This window comes from Argiope bruennichi, chromosome 6 (genome assembly GCF_947563725.1).
Source record: "Argiope bruennichi chromosome 6, qqArgBrue1.1, whole genome shotgun sequence".
Classification (NCBI taxonomy): Eukaryota; Metazoa; Arthropoda; class Arachnida; order Araneae; family Araneidae; genus Argiope; species Argiope bruennichi.
In genome coordinates this window covers 63,712,606-63,729,368 of record NC_079156.1, presented here as the reverse complement: position 1 = coordinate 63,729,368, position 16,763 = coordinate 63,712,606, and the positions used below count along the sequence as shown (strand labels likewise).

Sequence of the window (16,763 nt, the reverse complement as noted above, 5' to 3'; positions counted from 1 at the left end):
AACCATATTAAAAAAAACCATCTGACATCTGATAGTTTAGGGTTAGTAAAAATGGAGCGTTACACGATAGAACAACGTGTTAACACAAGATTTGAATTAAATAAAAAAAAACATAGGGGCTTTTTTTCCCTCTAAATTGTTATATTTTTATTGAATTGTAAAGGATACAGGATATGGTTATATATGAACTAACGCATAGAGCAAATGGCCTCTACGGCTTTGCTGGCACATGCGCGATCTTTTGTTGAAATTTTCCACGACCATTTTGCATAAATGTGGCTGAATTTCGTTGAATTTCCTCCTTCAATGCACGCGTGCTTGTGGGGTTGTTGGCATAGAACTGTGACTTCAAATAACCCAATAATAAGAAATCCAATGGTGTTAAATCACACGATCTAGAGGGCCAATTCTCACATTTTTGAACTGTGCCCGCCAGACTTTTATTGTTTTTTTTTTTTAAGTTCAACAATAAAAACACGTTTTTCTATTGCGTAACGTTCCATTTTTACTAACCCTAAACTATCAGCTGTCAAATGGGTTTTTTAATAGGGTTGCTAACACTTTACTTTACGGATGGTGGCAAATTCAAATATTTCGTTAATTTTGAGATACCCTTTATAATAGTTATTCAAAGTTGAATTATATTTTAGCACAATTTACAAATAAGATTATTCTTTAAATGATTCAAAATCATCTTACGCAGACATTCATCGAATTTCTTTGACCAAACACCTTTTTTAAGCTCACAAACGGTTTCTCTGGTAATGCCTTCTGGAAAAGTATGTCCGTGAATGCAGTATAGTTTGCAAATCCTGAAACAAAACAAATTTTGCTTTCATCAGTATTGAACAGTTCGTTTCAATTTGTTTAAGAAATTATTAAGGCAAATAAAATAAAAAAAATAAATTTTAAAAATCCGTTTTGATTTTTTTTTCTAATTTTTTAAAAATCTCATATGACTACAATGGCATTTTGCGAGTTTAGATCTCAATAACATTTTCAAGCCCTTGGCTACATATGTAGACTTTAAGTGTTTTTTTTTTGTGATTATAATTAATAATAAAAAGAATAAAAATTTGATAATAAGTTATTCACTTCAGGATCTTTCAGTCTAATAAGAAATTCAGTGAAGTAAAAATTTTATGGTTTAGGCTGCATTTATTTATAAAAGTAAAAAATAAATTATTTCAATCGTTCTTAAATAATCATTTTCTTTCGACAAATAGTGTCCTTGGATTCCAAGTGTTATGTAATATATTTGATATTTTGTGAATAACAAAATTTAAATGCATTCGTCATTAAAAATAAGAATAAAAAAATTTGAATGAAATATCGTTTTCCAAAATTCTTGATAAAATTTATTAAAATTCGATGAATCTGCTTTTACTTTTATTTTCAAATAAAATTATAGGTTCATATTTACTCTTCAGCATTTGTAGTTATTTTTTAAATAAAACTTATGTTCAATATCGTCTGCTCGCCAAAGTTGTCAATCAGAAAAGCCACAAAAATCTACAAAACTTTTGTTAATTGCATATTGTTTACTAACTTAAAAGGAAACTTATAAATTAAAACAGCCGTATGTGGCACAGACCAGCAGATTGCCTTGTATCAGGCAATAGGAAAACAGTCCATTATAAGTTATAATGAGTGAAGTTTATTTTTAAAGTCCAAACGAGTTTGAAATTTTGAATAGTGGAAGATTTTAATATACGTTTTGATATCATTAACAAGAGCGGGAAAGTTTAAAGTATTAATTACAGATTTTGCATAATGTTGAAAAGTAATTTAATTACCAACGAAGATTCATCATAAGAAAAGTATTCTAATCAGAGGTTCTTCGTTATTCCAATAAAAGTAAGTGGGAATGTTTTTTTTTTATTTATTTAATCGCATTTTTGCCATCAGAACACTTTATTTTAATATTTTTTTTTTTTGAAACTCGATACTGAATAACAGCTTTTTTTTATTCGTAGAAGCTCCTATTTAAGAAATATTTTTCTTCAAGTCTATTTATCTGTTTTTCTTGAATAAAATTTTAATTTAAAACTAATCGTTTAAATTTCCTAAACATTCAATTGAACAAATTTTGAAATGAAATTTTAAAATATTATACTCAAAGTCCAACAATATTTTTTTAAAGAAAATTTGATATTTTATTGAATGTTTTAGAAATCTAATTTTATTTCATCGGAATACTATTGTATATAAATTAAACCCAACATCTAAATATTTCTATTTTAGTTTTCTGATCATAATTTTTTTCATTCTCAAATAAATCATTCATTTCAAAGAAGTAAATTAATTGATAATTTTCTCAAAGAAATCAAAATAAACTAATACAAAAATATTGAATTTTTTTAATAATGAAAAATGCTGGATGTCCGAAAAAATTCTTTACTTACTTGAAAATTATTTGAAAGGAAAACACAGTTAAACGTATAAGATCATGTCACCGATATAACTACTTTTGTTCATGAATAGCTTCACCACAGAGAAGATATTTTGAATAATTTATCGAATTTGAAATTTTATTGAAAGAGCAGTTAAATTCCTGCATACAATTAAAATCCTCTTTAAGACTGGTTTATCACAGCGGCTATTTATACTTGCCTATTAAGCTAAATTATAAACCCATTGGGACTTTCGATTCTCCAGAACTTCAAAGAATCTGACTAGAAACCTCTCTTTCAATTTGTCACATACAGCAAATGGTATTTAATACTTTAAGCATATTAAAAAAACAATGAGACGTCTTTTATTGAATACTAGCCACCTTTGGCGACCAGCCGGTTCGCCAATCTTAATGTTCGTTAAAATTTTAATAATTAAATATTTTATGCAATTCCAACTTTAATAGATTCTTCAGCAAAATATTTTAAAACTTCAAATTTTGATAGTCATATAATTCACTCATAATATTATAAAGGCCTTCAGTCATAACGTGATATGTATCTCTCTAATTTTCTGTTACCCCTCGTGGAATGTATGCTTTAAATTAAAGTGTAAATGATTAATCTGCAATTAATATAATAATATTTTTTACTGAAACAAAGCATTTTTTTAATAATATGATTACTGATAATAGAGTCACTGAGCGTTTAAACTTTATGGGCACTAAAGAATATCTTTCTTAATTTATGTAACATCTCAAGAATTTGTCAACAAAATTTTCTCAGATTCATGATGAACAGTTCTATTAATTAACAATGTTTACTTTTAAATGCATCTAACACTAAGAAAATAAAATGAATCGTTTAAAATAATCGGTCGAAAACAGGTTTAAAAAAACTACTTTAAACTAACATAAATACAATTTAATTACAAAAGCATGCAACTAACCTAAAAATAATTTGAATCATTGAAAACCGGTTAAAAAAAAACGATGTACTTAAAACTATAAGCATATTTAAAAAATATATAACTAACATAAATACAATTTACTTACAAAAGCATGCAACTAACCTAAAAATAATTTAAATCATCCGTTGATAACGGTTGTCATGGCAACAATCAGAATGCGCATGCGTGAATTTTCTTCGCCAGCTCCGGTAACGCAAATGCGTGAATTTTTCTACGCCAGTTGGGGTAACGCTATGCAGATTATACATTTTTAATTTCCTTTATTCTGTGTTATTTTAATTCAAAAGTACTTCAGAATGAATCTGAAACATGGATTAATTAACAATGTTTAATTTTAAATGCACAAAACATTAAGAAAATAAACAGAATCGTTTGAAATAATCCGCCGAAAAATGTTAACCCTAGCCTCATGACTGTTGGGAGAAAAAAATTGAAGCCTTACTCATTTGGCGGTGGGAAAAATGGAAGATTTTTTTGGCGGGAAAGTTAGTTTTTAATTAATAATTCTAATTAAAATTTCCAAAAAAGGGACCCCAGGTGCACATTCCCGACCTCTAAGGTATACATGTACCAAATTTGATAGCTGTATGTCAAATGACCTGGCCTGTAGAACGCCAACACACACACACACACATTGAGCTTTATTATAAGTATAGATTAGTTACGTAAATCCATATCTTATTTGTTAAATTCTTTAAAAAGTTTACTCATTTAAATCAAATATTTTTTGGGGAAACCCAGCATAATTCAAAGTTTAATCCTCATACACGATGATTTAGTATTTAAGATAATTCACTAATACTTACATTTTCTGCGGTAGTACTTTGCACAATACCTCCGAAGTTTTACGAGGAGAAGGTAATTGGCACCTATTCCAATCTTGAACACTTGTATACTCTGAAACTTCAGGTTGATCCTGTGAAGGCGACTCTTGTGCATTTGGATCGTATACATCTGGTAAAGGTACTAGCTCGTGTTCCCTCGGATCGTATACCTCTGGCAAATGTACTTGCTCGTGTTCCCTCGGATCGTATACATCTGGTAAAGTTACTAGCTCGTGTTCCCTCGGATCGTATACCTCTGGTAAATGTACTAGCTCGTGTTCCCTCGGATCGTATACATCTGGTAAAGGTACTAGCTCGTGTTCCCTCGGATCGTATACATCTGGTAAAGTTACTAGCTCGTGTTCCCTCGGATCGTATACATCTGGTATGCCTGCATTTGGCTCGTGTACGCTTGGATCGTGCATACCCGTCTCATATTTATCATGATCCTTTGAATCATGTGCACTTGAATCATCCGCACTTGAATCGAATTCTTCATTATCTCTATAAAATCTATAATCATTTGGCATGCCTTCCTGATCATTTGCATCTCCTTCATCATCGTCATCTTCATCATCATCATCTTCTTCATTACCTTCATCATCATCATCATCGTCGTCGTCGTCATCATACTTTACTTCCTTTTTATCATCATCATAATCAAGTCCATCATCATTATCATCATCCTCATCGTCGTTGTCATCATAATCCTCTTCTTCGGACCTTTTTAAATTTTTTTTCTTATTAAGAGGGGTAGTTTCTTTGATATTTTTTCCTTTTTTATTCTTTGCTGATCTCTTATTTCTTTCTTTAATTTCATTTTGCTCCTTCTTTTCCTTTCTTTCAAATATCATAGCATCATCTTTATTATCCGTTTCACCATTTACTTTTTCAAGAAATTCATAGACGATTTTCTTTGACTGATCTATCCCTGGTCTATACTCAGACTTTTCCAAAAAAGTGGGTGCCTTCTTTTTATCTGTTTCTTTAATCTCTCCTTTTCTTTTTAGATTTTTTAATGCTTGTTCTAGAGAGGAGTTGCTGAATGCTCCAAGGGAACTCTGCTCAGTAACTATCTCGATGAAATTTTCACTTTTAGTATTCTTAGATGAAGACAGTAATTTCTTTTTCCTCTTAATGAGATATTTATAAAATTGATCAAAGGCATTGCGGTTTTTGTAATTCTTCTCATCTTTGAAGTACTTATTCTTAAGTTTTTTAGCACTGTAACCTGAGAATTTTATCATGAGAAAAAAGTGAGTTAATACATGAATCATGTACACATATTATGTATGATATATTATATAAAAATTTAACTTAAAAGTTTTCTATTTTCTCAAGTAAAGAATATGGTAGAATTTTCTTACGAAAAATCTCATAAATTAAAATTTAACGAATCCAAATGTGGCATAGTAATTTCTTAATACATTCTGCAGTTTCTGAACTATAAAATAAGTAATCTATTCATTTAGAAACATTTTATTGTTTTTTTTAGTGCTTCACAAAGTAAAATTTCCTAGTAAGTAGTAAAATTAAAATTACATTTTCTTAAAAATAAAGTAAAATTTAATTACAGTAAAAGTAAAATTTCTTGTTATCTGCCAGTCAAATGACAAATTTTAAAGAATGTATAGAAATACAGCTTATTTTTTTAATTCAGGAACTAGAAAATATATTACTTAAGCTATCTGTAAAATTTTAAGCAAATCATTTGATAAGCCTCTAAATTAGAAGATCTTTGCTTTATACCTCTTTTTAATAGAAAAAAAAAAACCTTTTTCCCAATTTTTTTTTCAAAAAATTTGGCAATTAACTGGTTTATTTTGTTTTATAGCTATTTTTTCAATCTTTTTTATGCATATTTCCAAAAATATAACAATTTTCGAACGTTTTTCAAAAAAATCATCTATTTACATACTAGTCCCCTTTTCAGTGGCTACAACATTCAAATTAACAGAGTTATTAAAAATATCTATCAAAATACTGGAATTATAAGAAAGCTATTTTGCCAATAAGTAGCCTAAGATTTTAAATTTCGAAGCCAGGTATAAAGTTTGCCGATTTTTAAAAATATTAAGTAAACAATATATGGTATAAATTCCTTGTAATTTCATTAATAGAAAATTATTTGAAAGGTGAAATGATGAATCAGGAAATGAAATTATCATAATGTCCCACCCAAGGACATTACACACTTCTACATTCGTCCAAAAATGAATATCAAGCAAAAAGTGTAACAAGTGGCTATGATGCTCATCAAATTAATTATTAATTCTTTACAAAAATGTTTACCTAAATAATATTTTAGAAGATTACATACATACTTCTTTTTGATTTAGGTTTGGTTTAGTTATATTAACGTCCCATTTGAAGTAACACTGGGGCTATTTTGGGACGGACCTCGTAATTTTGAACCGCCGTCAGATGGCGAGGACGACACCTGAGCTGGCACCCCCTTCTCCACACCACACCAGCGGGAGGACGTTTGATCGTGACGGATTTAACGTGCAACAGACCCCCTTATACGACGGTTCTTCGGTGGAATCGGGTCACGAACCTGAACCTTTCGAAGCCGAGACCTTACCACCAGGCCACCGCGGCCCTGCTTCTTTTTGAAGAATGGCCTCTAAGAAAATTATAAGAATGTCTAGTAAACCAAATATATCTCAGCATCACCTCAGAACACATAAACTCATAAATAGTGGTACTTGTTTATTTTTGCCCCCCCCCCCCCCCCTCCCAAGATAAATTGCCAAAAAATACAAGCCGTCGTCGAATGGAATAACTGACGCAATCTGGAAGAAAATCGCCAAGTAAACCAAGGAATGCAACCACGTTTGAGAAATCTTGGCATCATATGTATAATGTAATTTGGCAATCTTTGCAATATCTGAAATTCGATAAGAAAGCCCATCATTATCTTTGAATTCTTAGAGTATTCTGAATGTTACAAAGTAAATCCAAGGCTCATAAAAATAAACAAGTACATGAAGGTCAGTGAGAGATTTTTTTTCTTTTTTTTTTTTTTTTAATGAAAGACCGAAGTAGACGTTTTCGATAAAAGTGAACAAAAAAAAAAAAAAAAAAAAGAGGGAGGAGACAGTTTGTCTAAGCTGTCTTAAGCTAACTTATAGCTATTATAAGTTATGAATAGCATTTCTTAACATATTGGCTGATCGGAACGACTCCAAATGAAAGAAAGTTTATCTTTATATAATAAAAATATTAATTTTCTTTTGAATGAAAATAGTTAGAAAATAATTTTGTTAAAACCCCTTTAATGAAGTGTGTCAATACCAAAAATAATGTCCGCATACTACAATTTATAACATTGCGCTTAAACAAGTATTTTTATGTATTAGAATATGACAAGATTTATAGAAACAAAAATTCTGTATGAAGGTGAAAAAGAAAGAAGAGCAACAAAAATAAATACTAACCAGTAACAAAAACAAAATCGAAAGTACAAATTAATTGTGAATATCGATTTATTGTATCGCTATTTATCTTGAACTATATCGTGATCATGATTTTGATAGATCGATATTATTCAAAAACTAGCATAGAAAAATCGATTTTTCAAAAATATCGATTTTCTTTCGATAAATTGAAAATTAGCACAGTTCTACTGCTGACTGTATGATACCCTCTCCCCCCCCACACACACGTATACACCTTCCAAAGTAAGGTTCACTTTTAATCTATTGATTTGTTTTTGTTCTATTTTATTATCTATTATTTGGTCCGATTTCTCTTTCATTTAATATTGATAGATATTCATCTGCTTTTACATTGTTTTCCTTTTACTAGAAATCATTCATCGAAAAAAGTACGTTGGTTATTTTCTAAAATATAGGGTGTCCATAAATAAACATTCCAACTTTGTTCGGTTATTAAAACAAAACAAACCTTATTGTTTATCGGAAATCAAAATTTGTTATTGAAAAGTTAAATACAATTTACCGCCAGAAAAAAAAAAAAAGACTACCACTATACACCCATATCTGTAACCCTTCAAAACTTCACATTAGGTATGCAGAAAAAAATATCGGATATAATTAAAGTACCGCTTCGGTTTTATTCGCATTTCTGGAGGCCATTGGGAACTTATAAATTTTAACTTTCAACTGTTACTTTTGATTTCCGATAAAAACAAGGTTCATTTCAGTATCATGAGACAACCGCTTTTCGATGATTCTATCTCACTAAAGAACGAAGCGTGGAAGGATGTGCGCATTTCCGGAATTAACTTTATTGCTAAACTAGCCGCCTTTGGCGACCAGCTGGTTCGCCAATCTTAAAGTTCGTTTAAATTTTAATAATTAAATATTTTACGCAATTCCTACTATAATAGATTCTTCATCAAAATATTTTAAAACTTCAAATTTTGATGATCATATAATTCACTCATAATATTATAATGGCCTTCAATCATAACGTAATATGTATCTCTCTAATTTTCTGTTAGCTCCCGTAGAATTTATGCTTTAAATTAAAGTGGAAAGAATTAATCTGCAATTAATATAATAATATTTTTTACTGAAACAAAGCATTTTTTTTATAATATGATTACTGATAACAGAGTCACTGAGCTTTTAAACTTTATGGGCACTAAAGAATACCTTTCTTAATTTATGTAATATCTCAAGAATTTGTCAACAAAATTTTCTCAGATTCATCATGAACAGATCGATTCATTAACAATGTTTAATTTTAAATGCATCAAACACTAAGAAAATAAAATGAATCATTTAAAATAATCTGTCGAAAACAGGTTTAAAAAAACTACTTAAAAAACGATGTACTTAAAACTATAAGCATATACAAAAAATATATAACTAACATAAATACAATTTAATTCCAAAAGCCTACAACTAACCTGAAAATAATTTAAATCAAGAATCATCCGTTGATAATATTGCCAACAATCAGAACACAATGCGCATGCGTGAATTTTCAACGCCAGTTACGGTAACGCATATGCGTGAATTTTTCTACGCCAGTTGGGGTAACGCTATGCAGTTTAGACATTTTTAATTTCCTTTATTCTGTGTTATTTTAATTCAAAAGTACTTCAGAATGAATCTGAAGGATCGATTAATAAACAATGTTTAATTTTAAATGCATAAAACATTAAGAAAATAAACAGAATCGTTTGAAATAATCGGCCGAAAAATGTTAACCCTAGCCTCATTACTGTTGGGAAAAAAAACTGAAGCCTTACTCATTTGGCGATGGGAAAAATGGAAGATTTTTTGGCGGGAAAGTTAATTTTTAATTAATAATTAAAATTCTAATTAAAAATTCAAGAAAAGGGACCCCAGGTGCACATTCCCGACCTCTAAGGTATACGTGTACCAAATTTGGTAGCTGTAGATCAAATGGCCTGGTCTGTAGAGCGCCAACACACACACACACACACATTGAGCTTCATATAATTATAGATGTAAACATCTGCTCCTTTCATCTTTCTTCTCACCCCTATTTTGTCGAATTAAACCCATCTTAACGCATGCGCAAAAGCGAGGAGGGTTTTAGAACCAGTTAACAAACAATATTTTGCTTTGTTTTCATAACAGCTCTGCAAAGTAGGAATATTCATTTATGAACACTCTGTATAATTCAGATAATTGAAATTAAAATTTTGAGACTATTCACAAGTAAAGCTGGATTATTTTTTTAGTATTGTACTTTAACTGTATTCTTCTTGTGTGAAATATTTTTTAAACTACTGCTTGCATGTGTTAACACAGTAAGGGACATACTGTGGCAAGGGATAAAATTGAAAGTATTGTACAGAATGTGATAAAAGATTTTGGTTATGAGTATAGTGCTTTGTATGGGTATTGTTATAAAGGATATATAAGCTAATAAGTAAATAAATATACTCTAATATATCTGCTCATATTTTTAATATTATATATGCTTACCTTTAAGGACTTCCTTTTCATCTAAACCATTAACATTTGAATCGGGATCAATGCCTTCTAAAATATTTAGAAAAATTATAATAGTGAAAAAACGCACATTTGGAAAATAGAATGCTTCTTCTAAAAACTATTAAAACACTTACTTCTAAATAACCGAAACTTTAATGGAATTTCTTCATACACATGAGGCTTCAAAACAACTTGAAAAAAAATCAAAATTATTAGAAATTACTTAAAAATGTTTTAAATCAAGTGAATGAAGCCAAAATCTATCTGAATAAAAGCGGGCCCTGGTATAAAGTTAATTTATATGGATATATTTCTTGCAATAAAATAATAATTTAATGAATTTTGTTATTTATTAGATTGCACAAATTGGTAAGCAAGTCCTTAATAGTATAATAAAAAAGCCTTACATATATATGAAAATAATAAATTTTTTATAAGTTTATCAAATACAATAGAGTATGTGAATTATTAGAATTACGTTAAAATACACGATTTTTGTTCCAATTTCTCACCTTATTTTTATAGCAAATCCGTTGATAATATCATCAAAAAACTGTTTTTATTTTTTGCTTTTATATTATTTATTTATTTTCAAATTCGGATATAACATTTAAAACGTCTACGAAAATAAACTTTCTTGACCAATACTAGATCTTAAATAATTTTTTTTTAATAATTTTACTTAAAAGTTTTCGGCCTATACGTAGGATTATTGTTAGGGATAATGTAATTTTCATACATTAACAAAATTCGAATTACCATTCAACCAAATTATTTTGAATACATAGGGTAATATTACGAACTTGGGAAAACAAAAGTCGATGAATAATTCTGATTTCGTTATAATACTACCTAATCAAATATAATCAATATTCTCTTGCAAAGTAAAATTAAATCTTTGCAACATTTGCGAAATTATGTTACAAAGTTAATTACAGTTTGTGAATATTATCTTAATTATATTTTTAAAAAAGTCATATGATAATGGAGTTAAATTTCGGATAATTTTTTTTTTGAAAAGAAAAAGAATAATGGCATTTTCGATTAAAACTTGAACTATCTGCAAATGTACTGAAACTAACTCTTTCTAAAATGTCCAAACATTGAAACTTACCTTTTATTGATGGACTATGCATAGCAATGTGTGGAATTCTAAAAATCAAAGTGTTTCTAGAAAATATTATAAAATATGCAGCAGACGATAATGATTTTTTTTTTAATTTAACTAAGCAATTCTTTAGTTTGATATTTGCTCAACTGATTTATATTCTTTAAAAATATTTCAACATAATACCATTGCTGTTCGAAATTTGATATTCTTTAGCAAAATGTTTTCTAATCATTGATTTAATTAGCTGTAGTAAAAGAACGGCTCTGGAATAGTTTTGTTTAAAAAAGCAGAATCAAAGTAACAAAAGAAACAGAATTACCTTGCATACAAGCGTTTTCTGAACTCACATTGAGGCAATATTTCTTGATGATCCATTTCATTCCGACTTGATAACTGAAACCAAAATAAAATTTCTTTTTTTTTTATTTACTTTTAACATTGAATTTCTCAGATGTCAAACAATAGTTACAAAAACATTCTGTGGTTATTATCGATCATACTAATACAGATATTATTTTTTTTTTTTTTGCTTGTGATATAAATGTATGCGTTTGTTGTTCAAACCGAAAATGTTTCAATTGTTCACTAATAAAGCGATTTTAAAAATTGCTGACAAAAGAGTCACTGATTTTTGCAAACAAAGAATTGTCATGATGAGAAGCAATTATCATGATGAGTGATCCAACATCATCCAACAGAAGTTTTAGAATAAAACATTATATTAATAAAAATGGGTGATAATGATGAGCTCAGTAAATCAGATTATGCTTGGTGTCGCATTATTTATTTATTTATTTTTGCTGTTGTTTTGCATACAGGGGCCTCAATCTCAGGAGACACCCGAGCACAAGTCAAACCTGATTGGTTCGTTCGATCACATGACTTCAAACTATACGTCATGAGAAATCTTCTGTTGGCTATTTATCTTTCCTTTTGGCAATTAGATGCGTACTTTGGAGAAATTAATTTGGGAATAGATATCAGTACTGTAGTATTTTGTTTTGTAATTCAGTTGATTAAAATTTTGCACTCACATCTGTTTTATAATAAAGTTGATATAGGAGAAATTAGGGTCTGCTACATGTTTCTAAGTGTGCTTTGATGATGATGTTGTATCCGCGTTATCACGGAAAGGGGTTGCAGCAGCTTCTGAGGGTAAAGACCCCTGAGCAACCGAGGGCAGAAGTCTGACTTCGAGCTCATGAAACTCACACACATTCGCTTTCAGAACTTCTTTTTACAGGGGAGAACATTCACACACCTCACAGATAGAACACAGATGAAGAACAACCCTGCCCGAACCGGGATTCGAATTCGGGACGCGCAGATCATGGGGACGACACGCTACCCCTATGCCAGGACGCCGGCAAGGGTGCTCTTATTTCTATATTTGAAAAGAAAATATTATGAACTGTTATTATATAGTTTTATTAGGTTTATAAATGTTGTTTAGGTTTATAAATGTTGTCTTTCAATAAAAATGAAATGCACAGATCTACAAAGCTCTCACTGGATCCATTTTAACATATGTGTTCGGAACTTAAGGCAATAACTTCACAGGGAGAAACTCTTACTTCTATATTTGAAAAGAAAATATTATGAATTGTTTTTTTACAAAATGCGTTTAAAATAACTGCGTTTTTTATAATATTCAGCGCCGCATAACGCACTTTTGAATTCCCTGTTTATTACTTATCCTTGCAATGCGGAACAATGCTTACCGCTTCGCAGATAAAAATTTGTTATTGTAAAATTGGTGGGAAACGAATTTGGCAGTTTTCAGTTCTCTGATCTGACAAACCAATCAGGTTTGACTTGTGTTCGGGTGTCTCCTGAGATTGAGGCACCTATGTTTTGTATTCATTCCATAAGCTCAAATAAAAATGTATCTGAAAGTCTAGTAGTTAATATTATTAAATGGCATTAACAATAACATTTCTCTGAAAACTGAGTTTTTCCCAAATAAAAAAAATAGCTTTTGATTATTTATTATCATTTGTCAGATAGATAATAAACACATATTAAAGAACCGACAATAGAGTATATACATGTTAGTGCGCGGGTTTTATGAACTCAAAATTTAAATGCATGTATTTCATTTTTTAACGCCAATTTTGATCTGGGATGTAATTTAGCCTTACTACTCATCTACTGTAGGGGTAAACAAAAAAGGAAGAAAATTATTTTTTTAATTCTCTAAAACGGCATGGATGCATTTTTCTTACTAATGTAGAAACTTACTATGTCTTTATAACTTCATTATGAGGTAGAGGAAAATAATAAACGAGTTTCATGAACAGTTATTTAATTATTTTCTAAGTTCCACATTTCACAAGACAAAACAAACACGAAAATACACGACACTCAGAATACCATCAAATAATGAACTCTAAGAAGGATCATGGGAAATATACCTTGATATTAATAAGGTAACGCCATCTGTTGGATCAAAAGAGAAGATGGTAGAGTTGTGTAACCTCTACACTAACTTAAACTTAAGTTTCAACTTCCCTGTTGTGTTGATCAAGGATGAATCGAAGAAGGAGGGGGGGGGGGTATCTGAAGCTCTTCCCTTTTACATAATAGATTGTCCAAAATGCTACCTGTTGATTCATCCTTTCTCATTTTTTTTTTTATGTTTCAGGAAAACACTGAAGGTTAAATAGGGAAAGTCATAAATATAAGTGCGTATTTACAGTGATGGACGGAAGATGAAGGTGAAGGGACCCCCCCCCCCCACACACACACACCTTATTCACATGTCGGATAAGTTGATTTTCTTTCTAGCAATTCTTCTGCACCTGTACTAAATATATAAAGCAGCTCAGTGTAATAGACAACATTCAATGGATCAGCTATCATTCATATCGAAAAAAAGCCTATGTTGTAAACGTAATTTGATGTATTTTGCGTCAAAAAGTCAAGCAGATCGACAACTATTTAGTGAAAACGTCAAAATTCAATCAACAAAAATATCAAATCGAATCATTTTTGTTGATTATATTACATTTTTAAAGCTAAAAAAAAAAATCATCAGCATCTTTCTTAGAATCCTAGATCTGCCCTAAAATATATGTAATCAATTAAATTTAATTGAATTGCAATTAATAATTAATTCAATTAAATCAATCTGAATTAAAGTTGTTGAGTGGAATATTTTTTCTTCATTGGCGCTCTCTTTAACAAATTCTTAGAGCCCTATATGTAACGTTACATATGCATCATTGATATGTGCAAGGCTGTTTTTTTCAAAGTTGTTTTTGATATATGTATGTCTGCTAAATATCAAGTGAGAAACGGTTAAGCGTTTCTCAGATCAATAATTGCTAATCTCTGTTGTGAGTGAAACTTCAAAAAAAAAAAAAAAAATCTTCGCTGTGACTGATATTTAAAAAAAATAATAAACAGATTTGAGTCTAATTGTTAAATTACTTCTTTCTAGTTGAAATAGAAATATACAGTATAAAATTTTAAGCAAGAGTAAGAGAAAAAAAATAATAGCTCATACTGAACTTGAACCATACATTAATAGAATTTGAAAGAAAAAAAAAGTTATAATAAATATATAAATGAAAGAAAATCCTTTTCAGAGAAATAACATATCACCATGACGAAATATCTATAAAATAAATAATTCATTTTTCAATTTTTCTTAAACGTTTTAGGTCAAATAAACCTGAACAGAACACGAAAAAAAAATTGTCTTACAAATCTTTTGTTATAGGAGGATAATTTCCATCTTTCTGAACATCAGCGGGTGATTCTGTTTCATTCGCTTCAAGAACTTTTCTTATCCAATCATGGACATAGATATCGATTTTGGAGGGCGAAGACGGTGGTGGTAGAGGTGGAGGTGTGTTTCTAAAAATATCTTCATCTCCATGAGCAACATCTATCTCGTGTCTCCTCTCAGCAGCATTTGAAATGCAGAGAATAAGTGGTGCAAGACCTGTGGAATATATTTATAAAATTAGTCAGGAAATTCTCCCAAATCCAGTAGCATGCTATACTTTTAAGATTTATTAAAACAGAAAATTCTATGTACATATGATAAACACAATATTATTTAAATAAGCTTTATAAATACAAATGTATAGGAAAATACATTTATGTTAATTAAAAGTGCAAATATATAGGCACATTCTATGTTCATAAGATAAACACAATATTATTTAAATAAACTTTATAAATACAAATGTATATTAAAATACATTTATGTTAAAAGTCCAAATGTATTGACACATTCTGTGTTCATATGATAAATACAATATTATTTAAATAAATTTTATAAATACAAATGTATATTAAAATACATTTATGTTAGTTAAAAGTGCAAATTTATAGACAAATTCTATGTAAATATGATAAGCACAATATTATTTAAATAAACTTTATAAATACAAATGTATAGGGTATCGATTCTGATCGTAAACTGATAGTTTTTTAATCGTCAGATATAGCCGTTTATTCACAAGAGGAAAAATGTTCTAAATAGTATAAAAAATTATATTTTATCCGATTCGTATCAATAAATTACAAAAATTAAATTATTCAGAAAATTTTGAAAAATCCAGTGGCGTGCGATGATTCTAAGATCAATTGATGCAGTGAAATTCTATGTACATATGATAAACACAATCAATTTTATTCAAACAAATTTTACAAACACATATGAATAGGCTGTCCATTCTAAAGGTGACCTGGTAGTGTTTTTAACCGTTAGATATAGGCGTATATTTACAAGAGGAAAAATGTTCTAAATAGTGTAAAAAATTATATTTTATGCTAGTGATATCAATAAATTAAATTATTCGAAAATTCTCAAAAATCCAGTGGCGCTCGATGCTTCTAAAATCTATTGAAGCAGACAAATTCTATGTACATACGATAAATACAACATTATTTAAACAAATTTTATAAATACAAATGTATAGGATGTCCATTTTAATCATGAACTGGGAGTTTTAGATTAAGATATATATTTACAAGAAGGAAAAATGCTCTAAATAGCATAAAAAATTATATTTTATATTATTCGTATCAATAAATTAAATTATTCAGCAAATTCACAAAAATCCAATGGCGTGTGATACTTATAAGGTCTATTGAAACAGACAAATTCTATGTATATACGATAAATACAACATTTTTTAAACACATTTTATAAATACAAATGTATAGGGTATCCATTCTAATTGTAGACTTGTAGTACTTTTAATCGTTTGATGTATTCGTATATTTACAAGAGAAAAAATATTCTAAATAACATAAAAAATTATATTCGGTATAGAAACCCTTCGGTGCCGAAGCCGAGTACCACCTAGCAACCGCGGACTCATAAAGTGCGCATTTGAAAAATAATTATTTGCTATCGCTTAGTTTAATTAATAATTATCTAAAATTCTCAAATTTTTACGACCGAGATTAGCTTAATAAGTGTTTCTTTTCACTCAGTGACATGGTAAATTTTTTATTCAAAACCTAATTGAAATCTTATCAAGAATTTTCTTTTGATGTTCTGAATTT

General features: G+C 29.4%; 1 protein-coding gene across 1 annotated transcript in view; it reads right to left on the bottom strand.

The window, feature by feature from the left end:
• Nucleotides 1-16,763, bottom strand: part of LOC129971101 (probable serine/threonine-protein kinase kinX) — a 31,843-nt gene that overhangs the window by 4,188 nt on the left and 10,892 nt on the right. Inside the window, exons 2-7 of the mRNA XM_056084580.1 lie at nucleotides 14,946-15,186; nucleotides 11,557-11,630; nucleotides 10,261-10,317; nucleotides 10,118-10,174; nucleotides 4,170-5,418; nucleotides 700-812 (exon numbers count right to left, since the gene is read on the bottom strand). Of these exons, the coding sequence (XP_055940555.1) occupies nucleotides 700-812; nucleotides 4,170-5,418; nucleotides 10,118-10,174; nucleotides 10,261-10,317; nucleotides 11,557-11,630; nucleotides 14,946-15,186 (1,791 nt within the window). The remainder of the gene's footprint in view (nucleotides 1-699; nucleotides 813-4,169; nucleotides 5,419-10,117; nucleotides 10,175-10,260; nucleotides 10,318-11,556; nucleotides 11,631-14,945; nucleotides 15,187-16,763) is intronic.